Source organism: Aythya ferina (assembly GCF_964211825.1).
Source record: "Aythya ferina genome assembly, chromosome: 1".
Taxonomy (NCBI): Eukaryota; Metazoa; Chordata; class Aves; order Anseriformes; family Anatidae; genus Aythya; species Aythya ferina.
In genome coordinates this window covers 20,432,726-20,460,687 of record NC_140296.1, presented here as the reverse complement: position 1 = coordinate 20,460,687, position 27,962 = coordinate 20,432,726, and the positions used below count along the sequence as shown (strand labels likewise).

The following is a 27,962-nucleotide window of genomic DNA, read 5'->3' as shown; positions in this document are numbered from 1 at the left end:
TCTTACAACTTAATACTACAAATGGAGAAGATTAGAAACAGAAACATGGGATGACTGGATCAAACAAACTAAGTACAGCTTTTGATTTATAACACAGTAGTTTCAGTGAGTCTCCACACTGTTATAATTTGTTCCAAAATATTTCCTTCAGATCCATTATTTTCAGCCAGGATCGTGCTCTATGAATTTACCAAAATGGTGACAGAAATTCAGGAACATGAACCAGTCATGACTTTTAACCTAAAAATATATGTGTATGAGAATTATTATGCACTGATGCAAGGAGACAGAAAAAAGCAAGCAAGCAATGGGATCAGTCTTCAAGAAGGTAACTGTGTATGTTATAACGAACTAAGCATTTTGAAACAATGAAATAACTCACAAGTAACACTCAATATTTGTTTTTACTCAGGTATTGTATAGATAATTCTCTAATAGGTAGGTAGTTATCTGACTATTTGGATAGATGGGATACTTAAGATAGTAATTCCGCAATTGGTTGCTCGGATGATATAGGAAATTACTGGCAAAGCCAAGATTAGAACACGATACCTTCTTTCAGACATAAAGGACCTATCCAAACATTCACCTGGAAAACACCAATGTTAGTGCAAGTTAGTTTTGAATTTGTTCAAGTCTCATCTCCAGAAATGGCCTTACCCGGGTAAACAGTCTCCGCATAGTGCATTGCTGGTGGCAGAACAGTTGGCCTTCTGAAACCGGTTAACTAGCGCACAATCCAGACAAGGCTTGCACTTCTGAAAGCCCCAGTCTTCCTTGAATCTGTTTGGCCTGCATGTCATGCACTGTGCATCCTCCCCATATCCAAAGCCGCATTCCTGTAGGGATTAACAAGCAACAGCAAGCTATTCAGTCACTGAGAGCGTGAACAAGAAGAGAATGCTGGGATAAAATGAAGACCTAGCGTAATCATTACTGAGAGTAGGTCTTTCTAGAGACAAAAGCCATCCTTTCAGCAAGTTCAAATGTGTCTTCCACTGCTAATAATCTCCCTTACTTCTATAAGTAATACTTAGTCATCCACTTTATTCAAGAAACCACTGTGTATTTGAATGATAAAGGGCTTCGAGGACTCCCACAGTTTCATTATTACTAGCTTATGGTAGAATTATTGAGCTGTCTGTTTTTTAATTAGGTCAGTCATGTGAAAGCGCAGAAACTGGGACAAGTGAAGTATAAAGGCACTTACTCAGTTACAAATACAGCAAAGAAGCACTTTGATATTAAGGTTCATAGCTAAGGTGAATAAAGTTAATTGCCAAATAGAGTGCACTGATCTTCAAAGGCTTAGAATTTCTGTTACCAAATAAAACAGAGATGGTTAATGACCATCCACTGGGCATGAGATGTTGCTGAGCCACTAGGAATTTCAGAAAAATCAAGCCGCTTCAGTTCTAACAGCTCTTAACCTGTTGGCAAAGTAATAGCTCTAGGAATCAGAGGGATGCATGCTATTTTACTATAGAAGTAATATTGTTATGGGTGGTTATTTATCCCCAGATTTAATTATTTTAAAGAATTTTTTTCCATTCATTTGCAAAAGGGCACCTAGTACAACTGACAGGCTGCAAAGAGAGAACCACTGTATCCAACAGTCCCCAAGAGTTTGAGGGATTGGATTCTGTAAACTGATTATCAACAGATATCAATTAATTTAATTTTTGACACTTTTCTTTTTTTTAGAAAGAGATATCAGGTTACTAGGAGCTGTTACATACTTTTCTTATTCAAATATCCTATTAATTTTTAGCAGTACTTAAACTGGAGGCATTAGGGACACACCACATCATGTTAACAGGAATCTGTCAAGTTGCTGGGAAGGCCTTCTTGGGAAGGGAGTAGGTGGGAAAGACAACACAAGGACCTCTTTCTACCACATGCTGATATAGTGTAAGTACAGGGTGTCTTCCCAAGGGAAAATCTGCAAGAATTCTTCAACTGGGGCAGCTTAAAAAGGTTTCCACCAGTTTCCTTCACAACACATCCAAGTTCCATTCATGCAATTTTTTTTTTTTCCCCCCTCAAAATCATCCACCTAAGCAAGCCTGCTGCTGTAAAAGGTTTTGTTTGTACTTGACAAACGTTTTCTGGATTCTATAAGGCTTTGCCTTGAGAAACCATCTATGAAACAATCTGTGATGGATTCAGCTGATATGCTTTTAGTGCCTCAGATATATGATAAAGTATCAGAAATAAGCAAATTCTTGAGATGCATTTTACTAGACATACTAAGAATTTGCTATTTTTTTACGTTAAAAAAATATATATTTACTATCCTCTGAAGGAGAATAAATACTCAAGTACACAGATAATTAGCAATTCTAAGAAAACAACTGCAAATATACATTAAAAATACTCCTGTTCCTTCATCTCTACACCCACGAACTGAATAGCACATATTGGAGGAAAGCTTAGAATAAATTTTAACTTCTAGCTTTTTTTTTTAAGCTGAAATGTAATTTCTTGCTATTGACTATTATTTATATTAAGAAGCAAACCAGCAAGTCCCTGCAGTTAGTGAACAAGAAAATCATATTAAACTTTTATATACTGTGCTGTGTGCTCCTCCTGGGAGATACTGCCCCTAATAAAGCTGGTATGCAAATGGCAACACAAATACTTCAAATTATTTTTAATTGACATCAGCCACTCAGCATTTTCCTACCATATTATTCCAATCTTCCTGGTGTCTGTTACGAACCGATGTCAAAACAACGGTGTGGTTCTAGCAGTTCTATTTTATGTTGTCTAAAAATGTCTTACGCTGTTCAGTTTTACACAATTTCATCCACATAATTGCAGGGCCTTACATGAAGGTTCACGCTTACCACTGAAGACTGGAACCAGACTAACTTCTGTTATGCCTTTTTTAAAAAATTCTAAGTATATAAACTTTTTCATTGAATCTCATTATTCCTTACCTTTTTTTTTTTTTTTTTTTTTTAAAAGTGTCTGCTCTATAAACTTTCATCCAAATAGTAATGTTATATGCTATGTAATATAGCTCAAACTTCGTGTATTTGGATCTTTTGATAAATCACTTGGAAACAGTCCCTCCCAAGTCCTAGAAATTTTCAAATATAAGGCTTGAATTAACTTAATTATAAGTTTTCCTTTCCAGACTACCTTTGAAGTTTCTGATTAAAACCAAGCAAACACCAGGAAATAAAGTTAAATGCTTTTTAACTCATTCACCCAAACTACTCAAGCTTGAGTAAGCTGTTTCTAGCTCTAACAGATCTCCTTTGCTATAGTTGGATATGTGGCCACATCTTAGTGGTCTTTTGTAATGCAGAGTGGTTTACTATTAAAGCAGTAAAATGGGGGATGCAATATAAAGAAGTCCTCTGCCCGAGGAATTTACCATCTCCAGCCTTGTCAAAGATAACACCCAGGTCTTTGCTGGGAATTCTGCAGATGTAATCCATAAGAACTGTAACCTTATGTATGTGAGCTTTATCTTCACATAATATTTGAGGTAGTTAACTGTCTGGCAGGTGCAAATAAATATTTAAGCTTGTAAACCCAGCAGAACTTCAAACGGATCTGTACCCATAATTAACCGCATTCCCCAAATTGAAAGATATTATTTAGATGATGGATTCAAACCCTTTGAATTTTGGGGCTTTATAATTTAGTAGTCCAGCAAAGATACAAACAATTGACTGTTCTTCTTTTATCAGTACATGTGCAAAACTGACGTGCATCAGTCTTCTTAGTGCTCTGTTAACAAAGTTGTCAAGTTATACGGTGGATGATTTGGGAGCTGTTCAGTTCTCTCCTTATCCCTCCTACTGTCACACCCAGGTTTTGAAAAAAGTGCTGATCTCCTGTGGCACCTCACCTCAAGACTGCAGAAGAGAAACTTATAATCTCCATTAGCCAGATTTCAAAAAAATAAATAAGTAGTTTTCATGCCAGAAATAAAGAGCAGGAAAATATAAACTATATATCTTTTTGTGAAGCATGCTCTGAAGAACACTTAGCCCATTCTTCCTATTTCCCCTTTGCAATGCTACCATCATTGCTACCAGTAATATTAATGAAAAATTTCTCTTTCAAATGAAAAATTAATCTAGAAAACTGCAATAAAACTAAAAAAAAAAAAACCTCAAAATTCAAAGGCACTTCTATTATATGGATTATAATAGATAGATATGGATTATAATATATGGATTATATTATACAGCTTTCACTGTCACAGTACCTTGATATCTCATTATCTTTAAAATGTGTATCCCTAGAACAACTTCGTTCAGAAGTAGGTTTTACTAAGGTAAAAAGTGAGATTACTGCTCAAGGCCACCTAGGCATCTGTAGTAAACTAACTCAACTCAAAACTTGGTTTCAGGCTAAAAAAGATTAAATGCATACAATCCAAGCATTTCTTAAAATACTACATTGGCAGCTTTAAACATTTTCTTTCAGTATACACTGCCCAGACACTGACTCAGAAGGAACAGAATCACAGCAGACTGACTATAAAGGGTAATGGAACTAAGTGGTATGGTTTTTCCTTAAAAGTTGAATGCAGCATAGAAAGTAAATTAACAGTAAATTAGATTTGAAACATTCTTTCAACTAAAATAACCTCTAATTTCATTTAAAAATTCTTTCAGGCATCATTAAGATTGCAATCTGTCAGTACTTTATACAGTTTGTTTCTAGTTCCACTGATTATTCTCAACCTACAAAAGTCCTTAGACTGCACAGTACTGAGGAGCTCCACTTAGGCCATCATGATTACACGAATACTTGGATATTCTCACACAAAAAAAAAAAACATTCCAGTTAAGACACTTTTCATGGCCTTGTTAAATAGTGCACACTTTTGGCTTCCAGAAGTACCTTAGGGCTGCCAATCTGCCTCATCTAGACTCCAGTAATCAGCTGTGTCTGTCAACAGAAGTCACAGAGCAGGACAGGCTGCAACAGCGTGCTGCAAATGCAAGATCTGGCTCCTGTGGCAAAGTGTCAGAAAAGTTTCATGCTCAGTAAGATTTGACATGCCTACTGCACGCAGCTGCTCCAGCTTCCAGCAGATTGACCCTGAAACACGTGTTAGCCTCCGCTGTGCCGAGATAAGGCAGGCTTCTTCACAAGCAGCCCTCTTGCTTTCAAGTTACAGTCACTGCTGAGCACAGCAGCAGCTGCTCTCAGTAACACCACTGGGACAACATCAGATACAGCACACTGCCACATTTTCTTTGTGAGGACTGTGACATTCATGCACAGCTTCAAACAGTACCTTTCTGCTTAATTCATAATTCCTTTTCTGAGCTGTGAAGCAGGTATCCTTTACCTTCATCACATTTCTAGCACAAGGAAGCAATGTATGATGCAAAGAATCACCTCGAGGTGCCTCCATCCCCATAGGCAACAATCTCCTTGTGACAGTACTTATCATCATGCATGTGGTGACAATGCTGGCTTAAGGCATTATCTCCCTTTCATTTCTTCTTTTTCTTCCTCATCGTACACTGTCCTTCCTGATCTGTACTGACACAACTGATTATGAGGCTGGGCTGTATGATAATCTGATCATGAGAACGATCCGGGTTAAAAGTGATCAGTTCAATGATCTGTTTTCTAGTACACCTTAAAAAGCTGCTGCGTTGGCACAACTGCATGGCCAGGCAATGCGCTGCAGAATGGACTTACTGCTGCCACAACTGTCAGTTCAGTGCTCCTGAACTACAGGCTCGGGTGTCATCTGCTGACAAAACAATCCAGAATTCCACTTGAAGTTCTGAGTTGCAACATAAGCTTGATGAAGCTGAGACACAGATTGCTTTTTCATATGAAAATTAAAAAAAAAAAAAAAATTCATAAGAGCTACAAAGAGATTGAGAACATTTGTACAAACAAATTCTAGTGAAAAGACTTGAAGGACTCAAACCTTTCACTTCTGTATGGGGAAGTTTTCAGGAACTGGTTGTGCCTTACAGCAGCCAAAACTACTCCAGTTTGTTTCTGTGCTAGATGTGACTTCCATAAATTTGAGTCATGTATAAGGTTTGATTTCTACAGAGACAAATTACTGGTAAGATAGGATGAAAAAGACTGGCAGTTTGAAGCCACTTAAAGAACAAAAGATATTCAACCACTTGTGTAACCATATGAAGCTTTATTTTTTACTAAATGAGTGAAAAATGAAATAATGCAGAGCCACATGAAGTGAATTAATACAATCATTTTAGCCTCCCTCTCTAGAAGAAAGTACCCTTAGGAAAAAAAAAAAAACAAAAACAACTCAAAAGCAAGATATTTCAGTGGTTCTAAGGCTTCATAAACATCCCACATTTCTAAGGATAGAAAAGGATACAGTGATTTTTAAGAATCAACAAATAGAAGTAAACAGAATGAGGGGAAAAAGAAGCTGATGTTTTCGTTCTCTTCCCCAACAATGGTAAATAACTGGTACAATAACAGCTTTCCTATGATTATAATATGTTACAAGTACTTTATAAAAATACAATCAACAGAAGCGATCAATGGATTTTAGTTCTAAGTTACGGTAATTCCTGACATGCTCCCGTTAGAGTTCTAACAGTCGATAGGCAGTCAGAAAGGAAAAGCTGAAGGTATGCTATTTTTTCTTATTTTAAGGAACAATTACTTTTAAAACATTAATTTATTTTTTAAAGTTGAAAGTTAGGTTAAAATTTAACTTTTAACTTTGTAAACTTTTAACTAACACAATATAAGTGTGTCTGAAGTTGTTTATCTGTGCAGACAGGAACGTCAATCCAACAGACTGAGCACTAGTTCACAGCTAAAATTAAGCGCTGTTCAATAAAACTTTCCTGCAGTACAACAGGCAAGCTGATTTCTGTAAGAGTGCCCTATGTAAAAAATTAAGACAAAAGGATTTTGGTCTTCAAAAAGGGATTTTGAAGTGCTTATATATCGTAACAAAAAGTAACCGGATTTAATAGTTGTAACAATTGTATGTATACACACATATAAATGTATACGTGTATGTACATATACACACATCGTGCACAAGAGCAATTTTGCCCTGCACACTTACCCATACTGTTATTGGAAATCTGTTACACCTGAGCATACCTGGTGACCTGGGAACAGACTGGACAGCCATCCAAGACCTGACTTGATTAGGTTTTATCCATACCTTACTTAAGTCACCTGTGCAGCTGGCAGTACACAACATTTACTTCCACTTAAGTGGAGTGACAACTATTGCCTGCTGACTTTACCAAGTTTTATAAATCCTTAATAAAAAATCCATGAAGTTCAAAAATAAAAGACATCACAATTAGGTGATAAATCAGCCCATTAATATTGATTTCTCTAATATTACATTCTCAGTTTTACAAAGGCAGAAGTAAGGAAGTACGTGCATGTGTGTACCTAAGCAATAAACTGGTTGCTGATCAATTCAGCAGTAATGTATTTGTTAAGGCATGGCATCAATCTGGAACCTGTCAATCACTTAAAACACTTTGGGAAAACAAAACTCAGATAAAAAACACACTGATAACACTGTTTCACTATATACTTAGATGTATATTATGCTCACACAACAGTGTATCTACTTTTATCTGTAAGACTTTTAAATACCAGCAGTCAATATTTGAAAGAAGAACAGCAGACATTTTTGATAACTACCAAGAAACTGTTATTAAAGTACAGCATAATTATACAATCACTTTCTCATATACCAAAACCCAAGCAAACACTCCCCCTACCCTGTGCTGCAAATTACTTCAAGTATATCCTTAAACCCCTTTTCCCCTTTGCATTCTGACCTTTGACTTTAAATTGTTCTTTTGAGCTGTAGTTCAGCAAGGCTACATTTCAGTAACAACCACAGGATAACATCTCTTGCTAAGATTTACTAAAAACTGTACATCTATTTCTAAAGGAAATGATGCTTCCATTCACATTTAGGTTTGAGCAAACGCTGTTTAATTATTTTAGTTATTATTGCAATGTGGTGGCAAAAAATAATAGTATGTGGAAGCTTGTTCATATCCAGGAGAAGTAATTGCTTACACATTGAAATCCAATTAAGCGTTCATGTTTTCAGAGAAACTAGTCCTAAGAATCAGAACTATCAGACTATAAACAAAAACAGTTACAATAAAAACATAATTTGAATAGTGTATTACTGCAAACTATAACCTTCCTATTATAGCACTTTACTTTTAATTAAAGAAAAGTTAAACAAGTAATTACTAAACGTATTAGTTTCTGTGCTTCTTTTCAACATGGCATTTAGGTAAGTATGCTGCATCAATGCTCATAGGACTGCAGCTATAAAATGCCATATTTACAAATATGCCTCTGAATTAACCCCCCATCCCCAACCTTTCGTTCCTCAAATTCAAGACCAATCCAAAAAAAAACCCACCCCAAGCCAGCAAGCATCCAAACAAAAGCACAGCCATACCACTAGTCATCTTTAAACCACTACTTCAACAGTACTGTTTGTATGACTGCACCTTAACCAATACTGCCTAACACAGAAAGCAATCCTCACTAAAGTATGAAACTAACTATTTCATTGAACATAAGCAACAAAGGGTGGAGAGATGGGAAAACTTGTCACTGTTCAATAAGACAGCCACCCTCTGCTGATTAATAAGCATCATAATTTCAAGTAAATCTCTTCAAACCATCCACAAACCACAATACATTACTTCTGCTGTTTTCAGAGCTGAATATAGTAAGAAATGTAAAGAAAGCAAACTGAAATCTTCTTTTTCCCTGTTGTTTAAACAAGCACACACCAGATGCAGTGATGTTTCACATTAAAAAAAATCAAAAATAATATTCCAAATCCCCCTTAAATCTACATAACAGACTTGCCTACAAATGCATCCCTGAAAATTAAATTTCACTGCCTCTACATAATAACCTAAATTCTACTTTCATCACTCTTTTTACACCATCAGTGTGAGCACAAAACGCAGCTTGCCCTTCTGCATGGAAATCCAGAGGTACCGCTTTATGACTTGTACTACCAGGTGTAGATTAGACAGCACAATTATGTCTGGCCCTCAGCTTCACGTTCTAACAATTGGCAAGATGTAGGTATGGACACTTAAGCACGAGTCTCATGCATGAGGTTGAGAAGTCTGCTTACTTTTCACAATATCAGCTTGGTCCTCTTTTTTACACCTCTAGAATGATACACATGGTCACCCAAAACATCCAGCCTCCTCATGACTCATAGTTCATAGAATTCAAGATCATCTGGTCCAACCTTTAACCTAGTACTAAAGTCCACCACTAAACCATGCTACTGAGTTCCAAATCTATACATTTTTCTTGAAGACCTCCAGGGATGGTGATTCAATCACTTCCCTGGGCAGTCTGCTCCAATACTTCACAACCCTTTCAGTGAATAATTTTTTCCTGACCTAAACCTCCCGTGGTGCAACTTAAGGCCATTTCCTTTTATCTTGTCACTTGGCACCTGGGAGAAAAGACCAATCTCCACCTCGCTATAGACTCCTTTAAGATAATTGTAGAGAGCAATAAAGTCTCCTTTTCCCCAGGCTAAAATTAATTCTGTCCTCCTTCTCACCTCTCTCTTGTTCTCTCTTTCATTTCTTGTTTCAACTATGTCTTGTTTCCTATCCTTGCTCATACACAGCATCCACTTTTTCCACGTTGAAAGCACCTTAGATCTCCCTCATTACTTGCATCCAGACTTATAATTTTGCTGGAAGTTTTTCCAAGCTAACATTCTAGACCTACTGAATCCCAGTCCATAACTTCAGTCACCATTCATCTCCATTGCTCCACTTCTGCACTCCTAAGAAAACTGCTAATTCCAAATTTCCACAGGGATTTTATTTGGGAATAAATGCGGTTGTTCTAAAAGAAAAAACTAGTTAAAACTCACTGTAACAAGCTTTCCTTCTCCACAACGTTAACAAAGACTTCTTAAGTGTTTTTTACATACTGCCTCATATTTTTCTGGCCTCACCCTTCTTAATAACTTAACACATACAGTGCAGACTAGACTTATGGCATTCAAAAGTCGGAGGATGAAGGAACCAAGCCTCACTTGAAACTAGCTTCCCAACACACCAAACTCCTGCAATCACAGACCTGCTGAAAACACAGATCACCTGTTTAAAGCAGGTCTCAGATCTCACTTGAATCCTATTTGGAATTTACTTGCTCATGTGCATATTTTTATTACATATGATTCTGTTAAGACAAGTTGCTGTATGGAAGACATTTAAGCATCATTTATACTGATGTTTTCACCTAGAATTCCTAAACAATTCTGAAAGTAGGTATTGTAAAAGCCAACCCTCTACATTTCAGAGTTCTGCACCAATCACCAGTTTGAAATTCGTATTTCTTACTCTTGTCTACACAGTGACATTAACTAGTCTTAGTTTCCTGTAGTGCTACAAAGGGGAAAAAATGCTAATCGCCTTTAGAAAAATAATTTTAATTTCAGAGCCTAGATCCAGGTACTGCAATGGTACTGCCTACTATATTAATGGCATAATTTCTTAACTGAAGATTTCATATAAAAAGAATCAGAAAACATTATACTTGAAAAAATGAAGAAGGTTCAAAAGTTAAAACATCAAAAACATACACACATGTAAATGCATTTATTGGAAACAAAGTCAAGAAAACATGATCGGCTTACCTTTGAAAGTTCCATTCCAGGTCCACATTGTTTGCAGAGGATACAGTTTCCAGTGTGGTCCCTAAACTCTTGCTCTCTGCAGTCTCCAGTCTCACAAGTTACTTTACTTAGCTAAAAAAAAAAAAAAAAAAAAAAAAAAAAAAAAAAAAAAAAGTAAACTCACCAAGACATAATTAATCCCCAATTAACATATAACCTATACCAACTCTGAAAAATAAATTATGTTTCTTAAAAATAATTCTCTGTATCATCAAAAACTTTAAACATGGCAATGAAAATTAATCATTTAACTCCAAATGTGGATATATATCCTGATTTTTAAAGGTCCTTTGTGATTTCCAACAATTTTATGAGTTTTAGAAGACCTACTTATATTTGGTACTTGTGGAAAGTTAAGCCACTTAGCTGTTTGAAAATGAGTTTAAGTTCCTTGCTTTACTCAACACTAAGAAAAACGCATATGACCATTTATTGAAGCTACAATTCACATAACAGTAAAATACTGTCATGATGTTATATTGATGTGTCTCATTTGCATTTTCTTTTTTTAAATGATGCTATCACAATTGAATATATTTAAATGAAAAGGTTTAAAATTATCTAGGTATTTAGAGATTTTCAAAGGTCAAACCTTTTGGTCACTTAATAATATTTGGAGTGGTTATCCTAAATTTCAGTATCACTATATTTTAATGGGCCAAATGAGAGAAAATTCAATTTTTGCCCTCAAAGGCATTTAAGTACCTTATATTACCAAATCAGATACTAAGGACATGAGGAATGCTATAAACAGTAATACAAACCATGCAAAGTCTCAGTATAACCAATGGTATCCTACCTATGAACATTAGAGAACTCTGACAGCTCTCTCAACAATATTTTAAATTAAATGTCCAGAGGCTTGTATCACAGAGAGTGCTCTCCAGAATTGCTTCTGAATTCATACTTTGTATATTTGTCTTTACAGAAAGATCAAAGCCTTTCTGATGGCAACAAAGGGTTAATTAGCCTTAGTTCTAGAGCTTGTTTCTGCAGGTCAGAGTTGAAGTATACTTACAAGGCAATGTAACTGTGCACTACACTATGTTATATGGAAAAACTGGACACTTCAAACTCCTAAACTATATATATACATAGCATATTGTACTAAGAGATTGTCATGGCAAATATCCACTGAAATGAAATATCACCTCCACAGCTCTATATCCACATTTTTTATCCTAGTCTAGTCTTTCTTTCATGAAGAGGCTCAGTCTTTTTTTCTTTTTAAATTGTGTGAGGAGCAGCAAGAAATGACGAAAAGCAGCTGACCAAGCTCACTTTTAAATTGAAAAATTATGTATCTAATTGTGTATATGGATTTAAGACTTTCAGACTTAGCAGCAATGTGTAAAAGAAAGGAAACCATTCTTGTCTGCTATAGTTTTCAACATTCATCTTGGAAAAAAGATTACTTACCAAATATGCTAGTAAAATGATAAGCATCTTCAGTTTATCTTCTTGTAATGCTTTAGCTTCCATTTCTTACAATTAAACCTTTATCTATAAAAAAGAAAAAAATATAATTACATTACAATATAGTTTAAATAGTCACATGTACACAGCACACATCTAGCTTGTCAAAATATATAGATATGTTCACATCATTAAAATATTTCTGATAGATTCCTGGAAGCTAAGTAACTAACATAACTAGCATATAATTAATAAAATTATGATGTTTATATAATAAAAATGTCTTTTTTTAGAAGACAAGCCAATACACATTAATATATATGGCCTTAGCTCTCCAAATTAAAAGACTGCTATCAGTCCAAATGAGAACTTCAGCCTTTGTAGATCTAATGTCTGATGTTGACCCCTAACGTACTTTCCACGCTTGTTAGATGCTGACTAAGTACAGGATCAAAAGACAAAATCTTTGTCTTCAAATATGTCACTTATCAGGATCATGTCCGTGTTCCTTCACATAGCCATATCATCCTGTAATGTGAAGCAGAATGGGCTCTAAAACACACTGGAGGCACACACAGGGTTTGTTTCTATCGCTTGCCTAATGGATGTAAACTTCTTAAAATGTTATAAGTATCTTTTACGATCAGGTAGGCAGAGACTGTTATAGAAGACTTTTCAAACAGCAGAATCAGATCATACACTAGATCAGGTTTTTGTCACCATATCAGAAAAAGAGCACAGAAAAATCCATAAATTCTCACTTGATTACTTTTTAAGAAGTGGTAACAAACAATGATAAGAAAAAGAAAGGGAATAATTTGAAACTGTCATATAACTGTTGCTATATTGCAACAAGAAGAAAAGAATAAGTAAATCCAGCCCATGTAAAATGCTATTTGAATTTGATACTAATTTGCCTACGTTATATGACAGTAATATTGTATCATTCGTTTCAAGTAGATGATAAACATTATTTTTTATCATTATCAAAGCAATTTTGTCCTACTTCAAAACTTCAGGAACGATGTTTAATTACACTGCTCAAAAATATAAGATTAGTTATTTTTATTGCTTCAGAGTACAAGAGACTGACAGATGAAAGGATGGAACCTAAAACACAAGCAAAGAACAGAAGAATCACAGAATGGTTTGGGTTGGAAGAGACCTTAAAGCCCACCCAGTTCCACCCCCCTGCCATGGGCAGGGACACCTCCCACCACACCAGGTTGCCCAAAGTCCCATCCAGCCTGGCCTTGAGCACCTCCAGGGATGGGGCATCCACAGCTTCTCTGGGCAGCCTGTGCCAGGGCCTCACCACCCTCTGAGGGAAGAATTTCTTCTTAAAATAGTCCAAATTTACCTTTTTTTTAGTTTAAAGCCACTCCCCTTTGTTCTATCACTGTACCCCCTGACAAAGAGTCCCTCCCCAGCTTTCCTATAGGTACTGGAAGGCCAGCTTCTAAGTGTTTTACGCTACGGAACTATAACAAGTACAATACACTTAAGTAAACATGACTTCACATTTCCCCACGTGAACACCTTTCATTCATTAGGATGAATTCTAATTGATAACAAAAAAAGCATACTTCAGTGGCACTACAAATGTATTTTAAGAGTAAAAAAAAAAATTATTGTGAAGTGTTAAAAAATAAAGCCTACCAAGGAAGGCCAGAAGAGGCAGAGAGGTGTGTCAGGCAGCACTCTACAGGAAAGCCAAGATTACATTTTTATGGTTATTTCTCACTTAGTAATGGTAACGGTCTATGGGCCAATAACAATTATCAGATTATATGCACGTCAACATGGGTAAAAAGAAGACATAGCACCAAGTAACACAAATATACACAGATACAGCATCCTATAGAGGCTGCTTTTTCAAGACTGAGGGAAAAACGAAGCAGAGAAATGTGAACTGGGAAGTCTCAGAAAGAATCCTAGATGACTTAAATACAACAATTTAACCTAAGATGTGCCATAGAAAAAATGGAAAATGGGAAAAGAGTGCCAATAAACTTTAAAAGTTATTAGGTGCACAAAGATGGCATGAGAAGCTGACATCGGTAATGCAGCTAGGAAAATTAGGTATAAAAGAACAGCAGTATAAAACAATTTCTAGTACTATTACAGGCCGAATAGTGGACAGACAGTAAAAGTTCTGTTAAAGAAAGAGGTTTCAAGAAAAGTTTCTTATCTGTGTTTGGAAGGAACAAGATAGATAAAAGCACACATCGCACCATATATCTTCTGGCTGATCACTAACTGAGCATCTGCTAAGTAAAACCAGATCAGACCAAAGACAAATTGTGAGACTTTGCACCTCTGTGACCTTGAAAGAAAGTATCAGGAAGACCTTAATTACTGCAAAGAATGATGCTGAAACTGAAGAAACTCTTACTGACTTCTTGGTATCATATAATGGCCTCCAGTAGGAAAAAAGTGAATACTTTGTATGCCTTCTTAACTGCTACAGAAGGCAAAGCTTTATTTCAACTGCACGCTTACATGAAGTTTTAAACATAACTGAGTTGCTTAGAACCGCATATCAACCAATTATTTTAAGTTGTGTGAGTTTATATTCATTATATTCCTTAATATTATTGTTAAATAAAACATAACAGTTCTAATTTAATTATGTTCATCTGTGTAATTACCACCAAAATTTTAAAACAGATACTTTTAATCCTATAAAGACTCTGGTTTTATATTAAATGTGAATATTTACTTTTGCTTGAGAAAATAGGTAAGACATCAAAAAAGAAATGTAATATAATTGTACGTGTTTATGTCAAGTTTCATACAGCATCATCAATACCAACAGTATTGCTAAGCTGTACTAAGCCTAATGATCTGAAAACAGAGCTGTGGTATGATCTAAATAGTCCGTATTTTTCTGAGCAAGTCACTTCAAGTACGGAAAAAAAAAGAAAATTAAGAGCAGCCTGACTTACTGGCCAGAAGATTCAGTACTTGCCATATTACTGCAATTAAAATATATTAGCTTTATGTAATGAAGCTCCAGTCATCCTATACATTTTTCCAATATGGAATAACCTGAAAATGTATTATTGCCTATATGCTAACAAAAATTATTACAATTTATTAAAATTGGTATTGAAAAAAGCTAATGATCTATATATTTTTTTTAATGCTTACAATATTCTGTCGCCACAATGGCACTAAAAAATGGATGTCACTTCTTGATAGAAGGCAGTACAGAATGACCAGCAACATTTTAAATGACAGAAGAATATATTTCTGTAACTCAGCTTTTGAAGTTGCCATATCCGTTACAAAATGATCTTATTATAGCACGTACCTCAAAGATTTTTAGGACTCAAAAAGCATATGGAGAAGCACGCTGTACTAAAACACACTTTGTTGACTTAGGTGTGGAAATTTTATTGCAACTGTAAAATATTTTCTATTGAAAAGAAAAATCTACTGCCTTTATAACACCCTTGCCAAATCCAACACCTTCAAACATCAGGAGTTCCAAAACCCAGAGTAAATTTCCAAAATCAACTGCTTTAGAACAAGCAGCAAACCACCATGGACTTCTCCAACTCATCTACACATTTTAGCATGCTTCAAATTTGTTGACTGATCATACGTGTGGTGTGATCTCACAGCTTTAAGCCTGTGATATGAGATAACATTGGGAAAATTTATCTTTTATAACAGTCAGATCTTCCAATATGAGCTTGCAAATCTCTGGGCCTTAAATTTCAGTGCACTTCAGTGCAGGTTTAGTAGCTCCAAAGCACGTTTAAATCATTTCAGTAGACATGTACATGTATGAATGCCTGTGGCATTGTATCATGGAATTGTAGAGCTTATTGTCCCAGTTCCTACAGAGAAAAATCAAGGACAATACACTGGCTACAACATATGAGAAAGAAACTAACTGGCAGACAATAAAAACCCTCTGTTAAAAACACAAAAAAGATGCTTTTCATGACAACATGCAATAATACAAATGGTTAAGGCACATTAATAAATCATTGTATTGAAAGCAAGTCCCAAAGGAGACATAACTGTGCCAGCTGCTTGTTTCCTGTTTCTGCCTCCAGTTTGATTAAAAGCCCTGATTAAAAAGCAGACACTGCAGCCCTTAATAGCAGGATGCCCTTGGGAAAATTAGTTCTCTCTGGGTATCAAGCAACATTACGCTGATATAAGTTGGACATGAGCTATTCATCTTATATGTATTCAACTGAGTAACAAGAAGAATATTTTGCCTCTAAAATATGCACAAGTTCAATGCATTTAAAGATTATTTGTTCTTTTTCCATTACTAGTATTTTCAACACTATGTTCGGTTATCATAATGTTTTATATAAAAGAAAATGCTGTACATGCGTTGAGTACATGCTGTCAATAAATCATTTTACACGCATCTTCTTAGGTTAACAGAAGTATGCTAGCCCAAAACACACAGGGGAAAAGAAATCAACAGTGATAACATGCTGAGATCAATACGTAGAAGCCCCATTACGAAGTATGGTTGCACAGTTTTAAGGTTGCGTGGGGTCCTACTATGCATATGCATGAAGAGATCAACATTAAACAAAAAGCTAGTAACAGTGATAAACGTATCGTGGAAGTAAGAACTTCCAATCTGCTCGAATTTTACAATCTACTGTCCTCCAAAATGTGCTCCTGCAACTACTTACTTGTCTGAGCAGAGCAGTCACCACTCTGTCTTAAAGTCAACTTGCCAAAAAATGTTTCTTCCTCCTCTCCAAAACAGAGGAAATTTCACCACAAGAGACGCATCACCTCAAGGCAGCAAGATTAAATTACGGCCTAACAGCAGGTTACTTATACATATAAACAACACTTTGCAGTCAACATCATCTACCTTGCAAGGGAAACTTCCTAATGGGTGAAGGGTCCCAGCTTGAAATTGCCTCACTTTCCTACTTCTTTTAAGTCCTGTATCCAGTTTCGCATTCATACGTGACCACCACTTTCCATGCTCTCCATAGCACTAACAAAGAATACTTTGACAAGTTCTGGATAAGAAAGAGGACTGAAAATATAATCATCTTATGTTGCCAGTGGAGGTCTCCGGCATCCAACGAATGGGACCTCTGCTCCCTTCTAACCACCCCATTTCCCACCTGCAGCTGTCAACCGCATGCAATAAAATGACGAGGAGTGGCAGATGGCTTTAGCAGAGTCAGTGCCCCACGGGCAAGAAACAAGAGAAGGGAAAGTACTTATGGTGCTGTAAGGATAGAGACAAAGGGAACAAGTTAGGGACAAGAGCTTCCACTACAAAGCTACACATTGTTATTCTGTCTCTTATGTCTAGAACACCTTCCCCTTACACCCTGCCCACAGCCCTTGTACTCTTCCCCTTTGTGAAGTAAATGAGGTCTTGTCGGACTGCATTTGCTCCAACTGCTATGAGAAGAACCATGTGGAGAAAAATTACTATCAGCTAGGAAACATTCATCACATTAAGCACTGTGTTGAATACATACATGTTTTTTCAGAAACTGCCAGACATGAAATTGTACAAAATCAGGCAGCTACGGATTTTTTTTTTTTTTCCAGAGAGGATAGCAGAAGAAAGCTGGAACACCACTGGCTATAGGAAACATTCACATCTATGTTAGGGTATGGGGGAAGAGAGAAAGGAAGTTTTCACATAGTCAGGAAATATTTGTGCTCCTTGTGCTTTGAGCACCATATGCTTTGATTCATGTTAACTTAAGTACCTGACTTTACAGAAGTAATAATGATAATGACTTAATTTCTCCGTGCCCCACAAAAAATAAAATAAAATAATAAAGTCATCTCTGCAGTGTCTTCGCTATCATATACAGTATTTCATAATGCGTTATATCCTAGCGCATCAGAAAGGGCATAGTCCGCAAAACTTGATGATCTGCGGAATTCATCCCTGCTGTTACTACTTGCAAATGATGCTCCTAATCTATGACGATAAAGTTATAGAAGACAGCTCATTATCCATGTTCTTCAACACATCTGGACTATTACTAATTAGAAATTATAGTAAAATGCTGTGACAAAGGTGTAATGTGGTGACGTTTTTCCCTATTCTTTCCTATACTCAAAGCTTTATACAGGGTCAGAGCCTGTGATTCACACAAGAAGCCCTAATCCCATTGAAACCAATGTGACTACTCAGACAAATAACGAACAATTCTCTGCTTTGAGATTAAAACTTCGGTAAGAAGTGTTACTCCTTCTGCTTAATACATCTCATGCATCTCAACTGCTAGGAGACAACAGTTTGCTACATGGAGCCTGAGCATAAAGCTTCATTTATATATACTGGCACTTAAATGCATGTGTAGGTAATACAATAGAACAGGAATACCAACAATACATTTATATTTCATTTACACTAATGTATATCGATAGTTTTTTTCAAAGTCATTTTTAGGAATGGTAAGTTATGAAGCATTGACCTGGTTAACACAGTAGCCAGCGCAATGCCAGTGTGTCCCATCTAGCCACCCTTTGGCAATTTTACATGGCATACAACGTTTTAAAAGACCACGGACATGAGTTATGTTCATTCTCAACACACTATTTTATTAGGATTGCAGCTGTGGGTTGTGGAAACTGAGGAAAAAGCAATGCATCGCCTCCTTATTGACAACTGAAACATCTTGTTGCTGGAGTAATGAAGTAAAATCAGAGCAACTATCTGAAATATGGCTAATAACTCGAACAAAACCAGCTTACTTCTATTTGTAAGATATATATACTTGCACATACAGTGAGAAGCATCCAGCCAGCACACCTAACTTGACTTCGATGTGTTGGTGCGCTCGAAACGGCTTGTGAAGCGGCTAGCAAACCCACCTACAGCCTGAACCAATTTGCCACTCCTGCTTGTATTAAACGCTACCAGATCCCCCTGTTAATTTGATAAAAGCAGTCATCTAAAGCAGCTGCAAGCACAGGAACGGTAGGCAGGTATCGAGTATCACGACTTTTCAAGAACACCAGGCAAAGCTTTTCATCCCAAGGTCAGACGAGCGGAGACAGACACCACGCAGGGAAGTTAAACAAGCAAAGGCAGAACCACGATCGCTGTTTTTTTTTTGTCCCCTTACCGGCCCAAAACTCCTGCTCCGGCTGCCCCAGCTCGCAGCAAACACCAATCCCTCAGCCGTCGACGGAGAGGACGCCTCGTGGGGGCGACCGCCCGCTCCTCGGGGCTCCCTGCACGCCGCACCCCGGGAGCGGAGCAGCCCCCCGAGGGCTACAGGGATGAAAAAGGCGACGAAGGAGACCCCTCACAGCCAAAACTAGCCCCCAAACACCCACCTGCCACGTCCCGGCCGCGGCGGCAGGGCTGCGGCGAGCCGCTCCCACCAGCCCCCGCCCTCCTCCCCTCACGTCCTCCCGTCGCCCCTGGCAACGCCGCGCCGCCGCCATCGCTCCCGCCCCCCGCGGGCCGGCTCAGGTGACCGCGGGCAGCCAATGGGCGGCCCCACGTGCCGCCGAGCGGGCCGGCCGGGGCGGTGGCTGCGGCCGTTAGCGCCTCGTGAGGGCGGCGGGGGGCGTTGGGAGGGAGGCACCGAGGGAAGGACAAAACCCACCCCAAAAATAAAAGGACCACGCAAAAACTTCTCCTTAGATAAGGGCTGTCTGTATCAGGTGGGCTGGGTGAAGCCCTTTGCTGCCCACTGGGCAGGTGGAGACCTTGCAAAGTCGTTCCTGCCTGTCCCACGCAAAGACCACGGTGATGACCCTCTGGTGATTCACTGCAAAGTTCTCTCCTTCCCTAAATAGCTAGGCAGTTTTTTTTTATTATTTTTCTCTTGCTACCTCAAAATCTGAAATATTCTCCCATTTTGCAAATATAAAATTACCAAGGTAGAAGTACACAGCCAATACCAAATGCCAGTTCAGAAATCCAGCCCTCCGGAGAGAAGAAACTGTTCACAGTCACTAGAAAAGGCATAGCTTACTGCAACTTAACTGTATCACAGAATCATGAAGGATGGAAAAGATCTTCAAGACCATCTGGTCCAACCACCACTTACCACCTACTAAACCATGTCCCCAAGCACCACGTCCAGCCTCTCCTTGAACACCCCCAGGGACAGTGACTCCACCACCTCCCTGGGCAACCCGTCCCAGTGCCTGACTGCTCTTTCTGAGCAGAAATGTCTCCTCATTTCCAACCTGAACCTCTCCTGGCACAGCTTGAGGCCATTCCCTCTAGTCCTATTACTAGTTATCTGTGAGAAGAGGCCGACCCCAGCTCCCCACAGCTTCCTTTCATGGAACTGTATCAAGCAATAAGGTCTCCCCTGAGCCTCCTCTGAACTAGGATCTTTGTTTTGGTTAGTGATACTCCAACATTGGTGAAACCAATCTCAGAGTCCTTGGTGAAAAAAAAAAAAAAAAAGAAAAAAAGAAAAAAAAAGAAAAAAAAGCCTTGTGAGGATTTCAGGTTACTAGTTTTAATTTGAATTAAAAGGTTAACGATATCGCTGCAGTCTAAACAATTGTATGGATACATTGGGCATTGAGTAGGGTTATGAAGAGAGTGAACGGACATGTATACTTGGCAGTAAAGCACTTTCAAATAAATAGTTTTGGGGAGCTTCTCACAGAGATAAAATTTTGGAGTTTGCCAACCATGTGGACAATTACGAAACAAGTAGTGCTTATTGAAATACAGCAACTTGTCTGTGAAAAGATAAATGGTTGCAACAAAATGAATTGCTTTCAATTAAAAAAAAAAAAAAAAAGCCTAGCTCAGAAAATTTACGGGGGTTTTCATTTAATTATGTTATAAAAGGCCCTGCAAAGAAGAGTTTTGTTTCAGGACTGTTGCCAGAAGGAGCTCTGTAAGAGGCTGGAATTCCTGTGAGGAATGGCACGCTACAGCACAACGGCGGCGCATCTGTTGTGCATGGCAGCTGCTGCACAGCACTGAGCTTTCTACATCCTCTTGCTATTTACAGACAACTGTTTTGAATGTCATGTTTTGTGTAGACACCTGTAAAATGTATTGCATGAGGTCTTAGTGGAGTCACTCTGTGTTTCAGATACTCATTTTAAAGTAACTTATTTAGACAAGTGTATTAAAACATCCCAGTGTTCTTAAAGTATTGACTAAACACTGAGGACTACCATATGAAGAAACATTAAGACTTTCTCATCACACGGGTTTACTGTTCCTGTGAATTAAGAGCAACATGAGAGTCTGTAACATTGAAATGTGTTTCAGTCCCTGTTGGAGCATGTACATGTAAAATGAATGAGTTAATTACATTAATCATTGAGAGATGTTGAAAATTGCAGGCTTTCTTTTGTTTTGAGTCATGATATTTCTTCAAAGGAAATGGAAGACAGAGAACTGTTACAGCAACTAGTGTAGATGCAAGAACAGAGATTGTCTCTACAGCCAGGAAAGCAGAGAATAACTATTTGGAAAGTAGTTTCAGCTGACCCCTTTGATAAGACTAAGTTGCGTGACATATCTGATGTGGAAGCAGAAATTGTACAGCAATAGGAAGTTGTTATCTCCATATCTCAAATGCTAACACAGTTCCCCCAGTCAACTGTGAGATAGATCTACTCTTGTTATGACAGCTGTTGGAAACTGATGTCAGTATATCTGTACAATGTCTTTTGATAGTCTTAACTATTACAAATCTTAAAATATGTTTATGATGTTATCTAAGACACGCTGTTTGGAAATGGCTCTATTTATAATCAGAAATTGCTCAAGCTATTTTAATAAATAAATGATATACTTGTGAGTTTCCTAGTCTGATTTGCTTTGAACTTTTTCCTTCTGAAAACTTAAGCCTGAGGATTAATTAGTGTTTATACAGCACTTTGTAAACCCAAAGTCATAAGCGCCAAGAATTATTATTACTTAATCGTTAAAAGTCAGATCAATGAAAAATTAAACTGTCAGAGAACTGCTTTTTGAAACAACAAAAACTCTGAAAATCCTCTGCCTCCCCCCATATGTCCAACTGTGCTTTTATTTGTCTCACATACAGACAAACAAAGATATTTTTCAGTTTAAACAGGTTAACGCCCATCTGTGTTTAAATAAATGGGAAGATTACCTAAAATCCTAGGGACTTTTTACATAATGAAGAAATCTTTATTTCCTAACTGCAGTTTTAAGACCTGAATATTACAAATATTTATATATTTAAATCCGACTTGTCAGTGCAACCTATCTGATTAGCAGTGTTACTTCTGTGAGCATCTTTACTCATTTCTGTGATTGTATGGTCAGATCCTTACAGTGATACTTTAAATGTATTTGGCTCAGCTATTTTGACTGCTGAAGAAAACTAAAAGAATCCTTATATTATTTTTTTTTCTTTGCTTCTCTTTTTACTTTACAGCAGACACAGGTATGGTTTAAAAACAATTTTCCTCAGAAAATAAATGTACATGTCAGAAAAACAGCAACAATCAAGGGAAGATTGGCTTGTCAGTGAAGCATAGATTTCGCTAGAAAATAAACCCATCTTTTCAGAGTTACAGAAACATCATTGTTGTCTAAAGAAAAATTCTAAATTTTGCTTTGGCTATGCCTTCAACAATATTCTTCCTTGACAGCTATACACACATTATTCATGCAGTGCTAATTACTTTCCTTATAATATAATTGACTTGTTAAGCCAGAATATGAATTAATTGGTGGTATAGAAAAGTAAATGATACCAAGTCAGGCCTATTTAATCTGTGTCTGGCATATTATCTCTTGATATTCAGTAAATTTTAAATTTATATATACAAATATACTTTTAATTAGAATGAAACAAAGTTTGCAGACTGACTAATGAAAGCTGACTACATTCAGCTGGAAGTGCTGATGATCTTATTCAGATGCAAGCAGACTGCTAAAATTTAGTTTTGCATATTACTATATTGTATCATGAAATATGAACATCTTGAGGGTTCTGGACTGGTAAATGTCCTAAGGAACAGAGTCCTGACAATGCTTAGCAGCTATCAGTTTTGCTGTCTTTTAGCTGCAATTTATTAATAAGTGGATGTGCTTAAAATTTGCATATACCTAAATTTAGATTTAAGCATAGGCATTTAAAGTCAGTATTTCAGAACTCACTGTCCACCATGAAGACTCGATTTTCAAAGAGCTCAGTGTCTGGAATGTTGAACTTCTTTGCAGGTCTTGCCCCAGTTATATGTTCTAAGTTCTTCTGAAAATCTAAGTTATCTTAAAAAAACTACAGAAAAGGATTGAGTCTTATTTGAAGAGCCTGGCTTCAGCTACAGGCACAGAACACTCACAGATTTGGTCCAAATTCACAAAAAAAGTCTGACCCTTTAGAAATGCTAAAGTATAATGAATAATCCTAACTCTTCTAATGATTCTTTAGAGTGAATTTCTGGAGTAGATGTCTTTGATTTTCTTAAACATTACATATTCAAATGTATGAATTTGAGGAACAGAATATAAAATATTGTGAAATGAAATTGCTTCACTGAAATAGAAGCAAAGCTTCCATGGAATTCAGCAAAACCAGGTGTTTGTTCTAGATAAGCTAGAGATTTCTTTAATATCCTTATTAAAATGCCTTACAGGAAACTTCTATCATCAGGTTAAAATGTTAATTTTATTATCAAGATTTCTTTTCATATTTGATAGCTGAACTAACATCTAGTTAAAATAAAAAAAAAATCTCTTCTGTATATAAGGATGTGATATTTATAAATGTAGTTCTAATAAGTTGTGCAAGAGGATGCCTTTTCATCTCAAGTATGCAACTAGTGGGATTAAAAGTGTTGCTTGAAGAAGGCAGGCTTTAATAAACACACTGAAAGCAAATAAATATACAAAATGTAGGAAATATGGCTGGTCTTTTCTCAGAAAATAAACATTCCTCTAAGTCCTGTAATGCTTGTATTTGAATATCACTTTACAAAACTACAGACAGTTGGAAGGAGCAGTGCACACCAAAATATTATATCCCCCCCCCCCCCAAATATTGAAACAAATTAGATTTAGCTTCAGTTTTTAATTGTCTATATGTTCTAGGTACTCTATTTTCCTATTATTCTGCATGAGTTGCAAATAAAAATGCTGCATAAATTATATATAGTCTTTCAAACTATATACACACAATGACATGCAGTAGTACTGTTTATGTGAACTCTAATTTCTTAAAGCAAAGCAAAACTGAAAAAAAAAACACAACAACAAAAAAACACAAAATCCAGTACCTGTTATATGATGAAGTTTTCCAGTGCCCAGACTTTCTGCAACTTAATTTCACACTGCCAGAGCTTCTGTGTTAAATGCTTTTACCTCCTTAAAAAAAAAAAAAAAAAAAAAAAAAAAAAAAAAAAAAAAAAGAGAGAGAGAGAGAGAGAGAGAGAAAGAAAGAAAAAAAAAGTATGTCAGCACAAGCCCAGACGAAACTCCAAATCCGGGAAAATAAAATTAACCATGCAGATCAAAGGCAGACGAGCACTGAGACCAAATGCCTGTAATCTGATCAGTGATCAGTTGCCATACATCAAAGGCAGTGCTTTGGAGAGGAAAAAGAGCTCTTTTTTTCTCCAGCAGGTAGTTGTACTCTTAAATTCTGCCTTTCAGTAGTCTCGTTCTTTTGTTAAAAATCGATCACTGGCTTTTTTTCCCCCCCTTTTCTTTCTTGTGCTGGGAGAATGCACACGATTCTGACATGCTTAGAGTTGAGTGGCTGGATCTGTAGCTTTTTGAGTTCCCAAGCTGTGTTGTGGATTGTGTGTTGGAAGCTTTCCCCAGTGCCAGCGGGTTCCGCTTTATCCCTTTCATCTCACTGAGCTGCAGATCCCATGACATCATTCAATGCTGTGGGACTGGTTAGAGAGCTATAATACAGCCTGTGGGGGAATACAGCTAAAGAGCAACAAGAGTTTGCATGATTTCTAATCAGGTTAGTCCATTGTAACAAACCCAAGGCTCACTTCAAAGTTTTCATTATATTAAAGTTTCCTCCCAAGAAGGGAGAATAGTGTAGCTATAAGGTTTTCTTAAAAAGATGCTTTATAATTTTGCCTGCTACAGGAAGTGACAATTTTCCATAAAGTTCTGGAAGTCAGACATGCAGGTCAGTTTGCTAGGCAGCTCTTACAGATGACAGAAAACTACTTTTGCTTGTCTCTTTATTGAGGTTTGGAGAGGAGGAAGTAGTGCATTTTGTGCACTGCAATTGTTTTTTGTTTTTGTTTTTGTTTTTGTTTTTGTTTTTTTTTTCTTTCTTTCTTTTTCTTTTTCTTTTCATTGGTAAAAGCAAGCACAATAGAGCATGCTCTTACTCCCTAGTTTGTGTCCTCCCTGCTGCTTAATGTGTGGCCTTTGCAAATCATTTTATTTGGGCCTGATTCATCTGTGGCTCATGATTCCTTTATGTAAATGAGCCATAAAGCTGCTGTAAGTAACTCTCAGAAGCTCTTTAGTGTGAAGGCATTTTTTTTTTTAGCTGGGATAGATTCGAAGTGGTCACCATTACGCTGTCAGCAGAAAGACGCTTTGGGGGGAATGAAAGGCTACTGGCAGACATTCACTGTGCTGCTGCAGTTCGTGGTCTCAAGAACTGTTGGAGGAGCCCATGCAGCCGCAGAGAGCAGGAGAATTTTCAAGGTGGAGCAAACGCTGAAGAAATGTGCAACTGAATTTCATTTTCTCTGATTGGAGGCAAAGCTAGCATTTGGCACAGAGATTAATTCAACCCTCTGTGCTTCAGCTGTTAATAAAGCATACAGATATCAAGCAGGACGGCTTTTAGGCTAATCAGCCATCCTGAAGATATCACTGCAGTTCCCATAAATGTATACCCCCACACTTTGGGTATACCACATGTGGAGATGAAAGTGATACGAGGCCGTCGACTGGTAGCCATTGGTAGATCCCTGCAAATATTTGCACACTGAGTAACCGAGAATTCATTTAAAAGGCAAAAGTGAAAAGAGGAAACATGGTTGCCTTGAGCGATAAAAGCAAAAGCAAACCATCAGCAGATAATGGGTGCTGGATAGTCAAGTGCGGGAGCGATGAAGTAAGTGTCTGGTGGAGATTCCTCACCCTGCGCCCTGTTTGCAGGCTGAAAAAAGAGGCCTGCTCCTCTCTGCATAGTTTGGGGCTGCATCCTTCTGCCTTCAGCTCTCTCTTCACATTTCAGGCTGCTGTGGTGCTGCTGCTTCACTGCTGCTGTGCTGCTGCACTTGGTAGATGAGGGAGCCTTCTGCTGGCTGCATGATGTACTGTGGGCAGATGCACTGCAAGCCCCAGTGAGAGCAATCACTTCCAAAAAGTTTTGAGATCCTTCTGTGAGGTGCTATATGATGTGGCCTTGTTGCTACTTGGACATGGTTTAAGTGTTGTTTTGGATCAGCTATCCAGGTAGGCCTCTGGGGGATGCACAGGTAATTGAGATGGAGGAGAGATGTTGCAGGTACAAAGGAGTGCCATGCAGGTAATGAATCGACTTTCAGGAATACACGGCTGGGAAAAAATGTAAACAAACCATAAATTTCTGTCTTTCTCTAATTCCCACTTCCAACTATTTCAAATAAAAGAGAATTATTCAAGCTGCTTACTTCCATTTTGCCATTAATTTGCACTCATCTGACATACAACTTCCCCCTACTCACAGAAAGATTTCTTGATAACAGTCCATTTGTTGCTTTCATGATAGAACTGGAAGTGCTTATGTTGAAGTAAAATTTGCAGGTGAGCTGTACAGAACTGAAATAACCCTTTTCTGTTCATTTCAAAGGTGCTTTTCATTAAGAATAACAATTCACAGAAAGTACCTTTTAGTTCTCTGGGTTTTCAGTAAAAGCAAGTTCTGAAGGTCTCGAGTAGAGGTCTTTGATCTTTCTTTTGTACATATCAAAAAGAGAAGTGAGGTTAATTATTACCAATATAACCTTCTAAAGCTTAAGCATTGCCTTTTGCATTCGTGACGCTATTTTTCACTGTGGAGCCTGGCAGCCTGAACAATCTGCTATTTCCCATGCTATGAGTTCTCCAAAATTTGATCAGAAGTGTGCAGTAGAAATAACAGTAGTCTATATAATTCAATATTTACCCAAAGGTTGATAATCATCTTTTCACCTTATGTATAATGAGCATACCATGTATATAGTGATTCGTATAAGGCATGCAGCAGACAAGCACCTGAGCCAGAAGCAGAACCTGTATAAAACAACACTCACTTGGACCATCTGATCATCAGCTCCTGCTTCCTCCTGAGGTTACAAATCTACCAAAACATTCAGGCACAAGTGGTCTGATAAAAATCCGTTAGACATCTCAGTAAATGCTTGATTTTAATCACTGGAATTACTGGGCCAAAGTCTGACCTGAACTTATTGAAACTGGGTATTCAATTTGTGGTTAAACTTTTAGGTATCTAAAAAGCTGTTCTAGAAAAAGTGCCTGTGTTTTCTCTGTGAAACCAGAGAGAGAGGTGTCTCTGGAGTCCTGCAGAGGGAGATGCTGTCTGCCTAATTCATTGCTTAAACTTTTCGAAAGACTCTTTCTTGAGAAATATTTAGTGGGCTTTTATTATTTTTTTCTAACATTTTTCTTTTTTCTCTATTTTTTCTCTAGCTCTTAAAGAGGTTGCTTCATTTTTCTCCTAAAGGTCAGGCAAGAATCAGACAAAGCTTGTAAGTTAGGCAGGTTAGATCCCATTTTAGGAGTTTTTAGGAAAAACAAACCAAGCCTAAGGCAGCTATTCATGTCCAAAGTGCTTTACTGGATCAAAGCCATAAAGGATAGTCAGAAGATAGAAATGACCTTCTTGGAGATGCTTCTTAAATATAACTAAATCTTAAGAAAACTTCTTTGTGGGAG

General features: G+C 37.4%; 1 protein-coding gene across 3 annotated transcripts in view; it reads right to left on the bottom strand.

Moving 5' to 3' along the window:
* The window catches only part of TNFRSF19 (TNF receptor superfamily member 19), a 62,707-nt gene extending 37,839 nt beyond the window's left edge, over positions 1-24,868 (bottom strand). Inside the window, exons 1-5 of one of the 3 annotated variants that reach the window (XM_084506909.1) lie at positions 24,633-24,868; positions 24,338-24,425; positions 12,125-12,208; positions 10,667-10,777; positions 661-839 (exon numbers count right to left, since the gene is read on the bottom strand). In XM_084506909.1, coding sequence (XP_084363035.1) covers positions 661-839; positions 10,667-10,777; positions 12,125-12,187 — 353 coding nt within the window. In that variant the 5' untranslated portion in view covers positions 12,188-12,208; positions 24,338-24,425; positions 24,633-24,868. Of the gene's footprint in view, positions 1-660; positions 840-10,666; positions 10,778-12,124; positions 12,209-19,218; positions 19,473-24,337; positions 24,426-24,632 lie in introns of those variants that run through there. The other 2 variants (XM_084506910.1, XM_084506908.1) reach the window with 2 other exon arrangements.
* Between the last annotated feature and the right edge of the window lie 3,094 nt (positions 24,869-27,962).